The sequence below is a fragment of the Balearica regulorum genome, chromosome Z, assembly GCF_011004875.1.
Source record: "Balearica regulorum gibbericeps isolate bBalReg1 chromosome Z, bBalReg1.pri, whole genome shotgun sequence".
In the NCBI taxonomy this organism is placed as follows: domain Eukaryota; kingdom Metazoa; phylum Chordata; class Aves; order Gruiformes; family Gruidae; genus Balearica; species Balearica regulorum.
The window spans coordinates 76,911,862-76,919,864 of NC_046220.1; the positions used below are offsets into that span (position 1 = coordinate 76,911,862).

An 8,003-nucleotide genomic window follows, 5' to 3' on the forward strand; every position below is an offset into this window, starting at 1 on the left:
GGAGGAAGAGGAACAGTTGTATGAGCCATGGCTAGACATCCCTGGCCAGCAGCCTCCGCGTTTGCCAGGTCTCAGCCCTCTCCCAAGAACAGGCTAAGCCTTGGGCAGCATCAGTTCCTCCCTGCTTCCCACTCATCCCCGAGCCTGCAGCACTCAGAGACAGACTCAGAGCTCCCCCCAGGGAGGAAGAGGAGGCAACGCAGAGACAGGGAGAGCAGCAAGCAGCATAGGGCTTCCAGCACACTCCCTGCAGCCCCCAGGGTTATCCCCCCACACCCGCTGGGGGTCCCCATCAAAGACCCCAAACCTCCCACCCAGGGCTGAGAGCCACCAGAGCACAGGCAGGGGCACTTTGCTTCCAGGTTTTATTGGCCTGCAGAGCTGTGCCCCTCCACGGGGCCAGCAGCACTCCCAGTCCCACCCAGTAAGACTGGACTGGGAGGAAGGGTGAGCCCTTTAGTGCTGGTACAAGCATGCTGCACAGCCGGGAAGACACAGCCTGGGATGGGGATGGAGACTGGGGGGAACCACAACACCTGCACAAGGATGCCACAGGATTTGGACTGGGGTACCCGAACAGGCAAAACTAGTCCCCAAGACAGGTCCAGCCGCAACAAGGCTCAGGAGAAGGTGGAAGACCAGAGCGCTCACAAGTGACATGAGCTACCAGGCCTCAGCTCTCACCACCCCCCAGCCTCACCCAGCAGAGCTAAGGGCCAGCTCCACTACTCCCCGTCATGATGTCTCCTTGGTTCTCTGCTTGTAGTGCACCTCGGGGAGGCTCCTCAGGCGCTCAGCTGCCTGTGGGGCACAGCATGAAGGGTGGTCAGCAGCTGGTCCTGCAGACAGCCCTGGCACAAGACCCCCTGGATCACCACAATCCCCTCCTCGAGCAGCACTGACCTGCTCCGGGGTGAGGTCCCGCTGCGCCTGTGCCAGCATCTCGTAGCCCACCATGAACTTGCGGACGGTGGCAGAGCGGAGCAGCGGGGGGTAGTAGTGAGCATGGAGCTGCCAGTGCCTGCAGTCCTCCTCCAGGTAGGGGCCCGTGGGTGCTCCTGCCAGGGGTGCAGCCAGTGCATGAGCCCCAGGGAGGGGATGGGGATGCGGATGACAGGGTTGTGGGGCCCCCCCAGCCATACCACTCACCATGCCAGCCCATGGAGTAGGGGAAGGAGACTTCAAAGAGGTTGTCGTACTTGATGAGCAGCCTCTGCATGATGGAGGCCAGACCTGTAGGAGAGTGCCGGGGAGTCGAACCCTGAGCTGGCCAGCTACCTCCAAGGGCAGGCAGCATGCGGGGCTTGGGGGGGGGGAGGGGTGTCACCCTTAGCACCCCTCCCTGGGTGACATCAGTGACAGGCAGGAGGGGTCCACTTCCCAGTTCCCCAGCTCCCCACCCATGCAGACAGCCCGAGCAACATGGCAGGAGAAGCCCCTGCTCCTTTTGACATGTTACCATGTCAAAAGTATGGGGCACCACATGCTCCATTCACCCCAAAAAGAACACTAGTCCCCCCATCAGTACTGCCTGTGCCTGGACACACAGCTCTTGTCCTGGCATAACGGGGGGTGTCAGTCCCCTCCCAACCCAAGCCCAGCAGCCCCACACCCCAAAGGAACATAGACCCTCCAGCACCAGCAAGGTTGCCACAGAGCAGCCTCCTAACGAAGGCTGACCCCAAAGGACATAGGACAGGGGATAACGAGGCGCAGAGCCACTCACTGTCCCTCTCATCCTCACGGAGATCCTGGAGGCGACAGACGTGGCGGCGGGGCAGCAGCAGGGTCTGGTAGGGCCAGGTGGCCCAGTACGGCACCACGACCAGCCAGTCCGCGTTCTCCACCACCAGCCGCTCCTGTGGGACACAGCACTCGATGGTGACACAGGCAGCCCCAACACCCTGGGGATGGGTGCTCCTGGGGTTCTGCTCTGGGGGGCTGAGGGGCCTGCCCAGGGACAAATCCAGCTTCCAGGGAGGGGATACAGACAACAGCCGTGTCTTCACCTTTCGGAGAGCCTCCTGCTCAGCGTACTCCAGCAGCATGGGCACGCTGTGCTGGGTCAGGTGCTGCCGCTGGGTCCGGTCCTCCAGGCGTGCCTCATTTGGGAGGAAGCTGCTGGCCCACACCTGGGAGGGACATTGGGACACAGGGCTCGGTTACCTGTATCCCACATTTTCAGGGGTGCCCCAGCCACGCTGCCCATCTGCAGGTCCGTGCTGCCACCAGGTGGAGAGTCCGACATGTGGCAGCCACAAGGGACAGTCCCACAGAGGGGAGGTGACAGGACGGACAGGCATGGGACCAGCTTTCTCGCTGCAGAAAGCTTTAGGAACACGGTGGCGGGAATTCCCGTTCACATTTTCCCCCTGGGTTTGTTGGAGGGTCACCCACAGGGACCTGTGGTTAAACCAGGTCATGGGAGGGACAGCCTCACCTGGCAGTGGGGGTGTGGATTGGAGCAGCCCATCATCGCTCCCTTGTTCTCGAAGATCTGCAGAGGAAGAGCTGCAGCCAGCAGGTCCCAGGCCCGGGGTCCCTGCTGTGGGCTGCCATGGTGTCCCTGGCACACCAAGGAAGCATCCCGCAGGAGAGCGGAGCCTCACACCCACCTGGAAAGGCTCAGAGGGGCATGGTATAGGGACAGGGTACCCACACATACCTGGGACGGTCCCAACCCCAGATGTTGCCAGAGCACTCAGCCCCCCACCTCCACCCAAGACCCTCGGGGCAGGGAGAGAAGGGCAACCTCCACCAGGCCCGGACCTGCACCCAGGGGTAGGAGGCACCCAGCTCAGCCGCCAGTTCTGCCCACGCGTCGATGACAGCCCGGATCTCTGCCAGGGACATGAGAGGCAGCGTCAGGTCCGACCAGGGGTGGAAGCACATCACCTTGCTGTGGAGAAGACACATGTGGCTGGGACTGTGGGGCATCTCCGGGATCCCCCTCAGCCCAGCCAGGCGCAGTGGAACAGGGGACAGGGATGAGACCCCCAAAATGCCCCCAAAAAAGAGCAGGTGTGCACAGAACAGGCACCACAAGGTGGGGAGCAGACTCAGTCCAGCTTCATCCCACAGGTCCTGGCCAACATGGAGCCTGGACCCCCCCCAGAGCCATGGAGGTACTTACCACACACCCCGGGCTGCTGCAGCTCGAAACAAGGGGTGATCACTGTCACCTGGGGAAGGACAGAGAGCGGAGAGCGAGTGAGCGTGCTGGGGCAGCACCCATGCCTCTCCAGGCCACCCCGCAGCACCCCCAGGACCTCAGTCTGGGGTTCCCCAGCAGCCTGCTCTCCCCCCAGAAGTTACCAGGCTCAGGAGCATCGGGCTGCAACGCAGGGAAGTCATTTGGGAAGACGAAGGTGCCCTCGTACTGGGGGTTCACCTGCCAGAGCAAGAGATGGGATCACAGGGGGACAGGGTGGGTGGGGGAAGCCCAGACACCTGGGTCTTTGGTGGTACCTCGCCGTTGGCCCGGGTGGCCCCGGGGCAGAGGGGATTTTTGGGGTCCCAGCGGGGCACATCCTCAGGGGGTGGCTTCTCCACCTGCCCCTGCCAGGGGCGCTTCACGCGGTGGGCCGACACCAGCACCCAGTCGTCCCGCAGCGGGTTGTAACGAGCGTGCTGGTGCTCTGTGGGGAGAGAGGAGCGGGGTGTCGGGGGGGAGGGATGTGGGGTGCAGACCCCAGCGGGCTGGGTGCCCCACCCACCCACCGTGTCCCCTCCGCGGCTACCCCTGCAAGACGGTCTGCACCCCACTTTATGTCCCTCCCAACTTCGCCTCTTCCTCCTTGTCCCAGTCTGGGGGAGGGGTCCCCCGCTGCCGCCACCCGCCCTGGGCTGGCAGGGTCTCCACAGCCCCCGCTTCCCGGGACTGAGCTGGGTTCTGCCGGGGGTCCGAAGGGAGGCACCGTACCGCTGGCACGGAAGCGGCCACCCCCCTCCTCTTCCTCCCCCACCAGCGATGGCTCCATGCCGCCGCGCTCCCGGAAGCCCCGGCGGCAGCAGCGGCACCGCCCCGCGGGACTGGCCCCTTCCAGCCGCCGCCGCCGCTCCGCCCCGCCGCGCCGGCGCAGGACCGCCCGCGGCCGGGCATGGCGTGGCCGCGGCGGGGGCGGTCCCGCTCCCCGTCCCGGTGGCGGCGGGGCGGAGCGGCGGCGGCGGGCGGCATGGGGGCGGCGGGGCGGCGAGCGCTGCGGGCCGGGCTGGCGCTGGGCGCGCTGGCGCTGGTGCTGCAGGGGCTGCGGGGCTGGCTGGCCTCCAAGCGGTACGAGTTCACCCCCGCCGAGATCGCCCAGCTCGCCCGGCACCACGCGGGTACGCGCCGCCCGTGGGGACGGGGCCCACCGACCATGAGGGGTGGCGGGGATTGGGACCGAGAAGGGATGGGAACGGGGAGCGGGAAGCGGAACCGGGGATGTTGTGGGGCGTTGAAGGGATCCGTAGCGGGGACGCGGGATCGAGGACGTTCCGGTACAGGGGGGGCCGGGATCACGGGGGGAGATGGGACTGGGTCAGAGAGGGACCGGGGGGCTGGGACTGGGGCAGCAGGACCGATATCGGGAAAGGATCGGTACCGGGGAACAGGGACAGGGAGCGTGGGGGGACTGGGGTGGGGGAATGGGACAGGAGCAAAGGAGGAATGGGGACTGGGGAAGCAACATCACCCACTCCGGCTGGGGCTGAACCCAGGGTTAAGGTGGCTCCCTCGGTGCTGGGGCTTGGCTAGATCATGGCACCAAGCCTTAGATGGGTCAGGAGCAGAACCGACCCCCCCACCTAGGGCTGCAGGGGAGGGCTGGCCCCGTAGGGCACAGGGTGTGCAGTGGCGGCAGAGGGGCTGCATGTCAGCAGGGCAGGGTCACTGTCACTTTGCTTGGGCCCCCCATACAGCGCAGCACCTGGGATGGGCTGTAGGACTGGAGCACTCAGTGCTGCACATCCTCCATCACCGTCTGGGGAAGGAGTGGGGCTGCAGAGGGGCTGAGTCAGCTGCCGTGGGGGCTGAAGGCTGGAGAGAGTAGGTATCTTGCCTAGGCAGACCCGTCTAAGGATGCGCTGGAACCCTGTAGCCGTGGAGGATTTGGGGAAGGGGGGCTGGCAGAGCTTTCTCCATGCCAGGGACTCACGGCAACCCTGGGTGCTGCAGGGCTGGACCATGAGCTGGCTTTCTCCAAGATAATTGTGGAACTACGGAAGAAGCACCCAGGCCACATCCTGCCAGACGAGGACTTGCAGTGGGTGTTTGTGAATGCGGGTGGGTGGATGGGCTCCATGTGCCTCCTCCATGCCTCGCTCACTGAGTACGTGCTGCTCTTCGGGACAGCCATTGACACCGGGGGCCACTCGGGTAAGCAGGGGGACAGGGCTGAGAGGGAGGGGTGTTCTAAGAGCTCTTTCCAGTCCACTTATTCAGGTCCATCTGCCCCAGCCATGGTGTGCCTAGGGCAGGGAGCCCACTGCTCCACTTTTATGGGGTGCACAATGCTGGAAAACACACACCACATGGGTACCAGCCCCCGTTGTGTCCTGCAGCACCTGCAGCCCCCTCTGCGTGCCATGCCATCTGTCCAGGACACTCTGCATCCAGCTGGCAGGCAGTGGCAGGCATCGCGTCTCCTGGTGCTTCAGCAGGGAGCTAATGCCAAACACGCTGGAAACGCTGTAGCTTAAGGACACCAAGCAGCCTGGGCTGGTGGTGTATGGCTGGTCACACAGGCAGCCTGGGTATCAGACCTGGCTGCGCTCCTTGGTGTGTTGAGGCCCCAAGGCTGGCATCCTTATGCCCAGAGGGCTGCTCCGTGTTTCAGACCTGGGGTCCCAAGCTGTCCCCAGCAGGGATGTGCTGAGCCAGTGCTGTCTTTCCTCCCGCAGGTCGGTACTGGGCAGATATCTCTGACACCATCATCTCGGGGACCTTCCGGCAGTGGAAGGAGGGGACCACTAGAAGTGAGATCTACTATCCAGGTAAGTGCAGCAGCCACGGTGCCCTGCGGGCTGCATCCACATCGTGGGGCACGGCCACTCTGCGGACTGGTCCTCCATTGTTGCAGAGCCTCCTTCTTCCAGCTGGCAAATGCCAAGAGCTCACAAGGGGGTAGTTTGCGTCCCCAGGGGCACATCCCAGCATCTCAGTGGGTGCCAGTAAGAGAAAAGTGAGCAAGACTGGGGAGGGATTGGGGTGCTTAGTCCTGCAGCTCCTCTTTGGGCATGATGCAGGGCAGCCACTGGGAGCCCTTCTGGTTGTGTGTGTTGGCAGGGGACACCATCGTGCACCAGGCTGGAGAGGCCACGTCAGTGCAGTGGAGCGCAGGCACCTGGATGGTGGAGTACGGCCGGGGCTTTATCCCCTCCACGCTTGCCTTCGCCCTGGCTGACACCCTCTTCAGCACTCAGGACTTCGTCACCCTCTTCTACACCCTGCGCGTCTACGCCAAGGGCCTGCTCCTGGAAGCCAATGCCGCCTTCAGCACCTTGGGCTGCTGAGCCCGGCTCGCCGGGGCACCCTGCTGGGCACAGCTGGCTCCTCTCCTTCCAGCCTTCCTCTCTGCTCCTCCTCCTCCTCCCTGAGCCCAGACTCTAACAGTGGCAGCAGGAGACCCCCTGTGCTGCCCCCAAATTGCTCTGTCCTTCTCTATGGGCCAGCTGGGTGCCAGGACACAGGGACCATTGTGGTCATGGCAATACAGACCGCCAGTTCTCTTTACTACCTGCCTTTTCCACTTTTGATTGTAGCCATGTCCTGCTTTTCCATCCCTCGGGGCTGGAGCGGCCTTGCAGGGTATGAACACCCCTGTGTGCCTTCAGCATGCAGCGGGAGAGGGGCTGGAGCTGGCTGTCCCCAGGCTCCACAAAATTTCTGCAGTTCCTCAGACATCAGGAAGAGGATGCTACCCTTGGGGCAGGGTACATAGGGTGAGAGCCAGGTCAGAACACCTGCTATAAATGTCAGCCAAGAGGTTCCCCGTCTCCCTGGCAGGCTGCCGGGGCTGCGGGCAGTGCAGGGCACTGTGTCCAGCTGGCAGCATCTCCTGTGGCTCCATCCCTGCTGGTGTGGGTTGGCAGCACACAGTGTCTCCCTGGCATAGGGCGGGATCTGTGCTGGGACACCCTGGCAGCGCAGGGATGCCCAGCCTGTGTGCTGGAGGTCCCTCCTGGTCCTCTGTGTGTCATCTGCCCCAGAGGACAGCTGGGGCTGGAAAATGGTCCCTTTCCCTGCAGTCCCACCCCAAGGGGAAGAGCCACCATTTGTCGCCTTAACCAAGAGCCCGTTCTGCGTGGCCTCTGGGCTATGCACATACCTAGTGTCTGCAGGAGCCCAAACCTCTCTACTAGCTCAGGACAGGATCTTGCCCCTCAAAACACTTCCCCTGGCTGTGAGACCCCCTGGGAACAGCCACCCCACTTGACTCCCAGTGCAGGGTCCTGGCCACCAAGGGAGCACCGTGGTCCCCCGACCGAGCCTAGCTGCGGACCCTACTTGCAGCCCTGTGGCCGGACCCCGGGTGGGCTCGTTGCTTGATGGAGGGCTTTCACCTCTGTGCTGCTGCCAAACTTCACGTGTGTGTCCCTGGCCACCAGGCCTGTAGCATGTCACTCCTGCTATCCAGACTGTCCCCGTCCTGCTGACTGGCGGCCCTGCAAGCGGGCTACTTAATTTGCCACCTGAAAAGAGGTATCAGTAATAAAATTGTTCATGCCACCCACTCAGGTCCCCGGAAGAGTCTCTGGAGCATGCTGACTCCCTGCCACGGGGAACAGTGCTGTATCCACCCAGCTCTGGGCTCAGCAGGAGTCCTGCTGTCAGCTGGGGACAGCTGGGTGTCCCTGGGCAGCCTGCACCATCCCACCTGGGGTCCTGGGAGCTGGGGGGGGGGTGTGTGGGGTGTGCAGTGCTGGGCAGGATCAGGCCCATCTCAGCTCCCAGGAACTGGCGGGAGATGGTGCTGTTACTCCTCTCTCTACTGCCATCGCTGGGGACCTAAAGCCTGGGCTGG

At 63.8% G+C, this 8,003-nt stretch overlaps 2 protein-coding genes across 2 annotated transcripts; one reads left to right on the top strand and one right to left on the bottom strand.

Annotated features, from left to right (window-relative positions):
• Positions 1-347: 347 nt before the first annotated feature.
• GALT (galactose-1-phosphate uridylyltransferase) lies at positions 348-4,068 on the bottom strand. Its single transcript, XM_075740061.1, has 12 exons — positions 3,923-4,068; positions 3,469-3,638; positions 3,316-3,391; positions 3,134-3,182; positions 2,770-2,899; positions 2,441-2,497; positions 2,010-2,132; positions 1,727-1,859; positions 1,150-1,233; positions 904-1,058; positions 701-801; positions 348-536 (listed from the first exon to the last, which is right to left on the bottom strand). Exons 1-11 carry the CDS (start codon positions 3,978-3,980, stop codon positions 736-738), a joined length of 1,101 nt encoding a protein of 366 aa, XP_075596176.1. The 5' UTR covers positions 3,981-4,068; the 3' UTR covers positions 348-536; positions 701-735.
• Positions 4,069-4,089: 21 nt separating this feature from the next.
• On the top strand, positions 4,090-7,712 carry SIGMAR1 (sigma non-opioid intracellular receptor 1). The gene is made up of 4 exons (XM_075740062.1): positions 4,090-4,323; positions 5,156-5,356; positions 5,881-5,973; positions 6,266-7,712. Exons 1-4 carry the CDS (start codon positions 4,101-4,103, stop codon positions 6,490-6,492), a joined length of 744 nt encoding a protein of 247 aa, XP_075596177.1. The 5' UTR covers positions 4,090-4,100; the 3' UTR covers positions 6,493-7,712.
• Positions 7,713-8,003: the final 291 nt, after the last annotated feature.

Coding starts and splice junctions, on each gene's coding strand:
- GALT (XM_075740061.1), bottom strand. CDS start 3,980: ATGGAGCCATCGCTGGTGGGGGAGGAAGAGGAGGGGGGTGGCCGCTTC. Junction 3,639..3,922: donor TGGCCGCTTCCGTGCCAGCG/GTACGGTGCCTC, acceptor CTCTCCCCACAG/AGCACCAGCACGCTCGTTAC. Junction 1,059..1,149: donor CTACTCCATGGGCTGGCATG/GTGAGTGGTATG, acceptor CACCCCTGGCAG/GAGCACCCACGGGCCCCTAC.
- SIGMAR1 (XM_075740062.1), top strand. CDS start 4,101: ATGGCGTGGCCGCGGCGGGGGCGGTCCCGCTCCCCGTCCCGGTGGCGG. Junction 4,324..5,155: donor GCTCGCCCGGCACCACGCGG/GTACGCGCCGCC, acceptor TGGGTGCTGCAG/GGCTGGACCATGAGCTGGCT. Junction 5,357..5,880: donor TGACACCGGGGGCCACTCGG/GTAAGCAGGGGG, acceptor TTCCTCCCGCAG/GTCGGTACTGGGCAGATATC.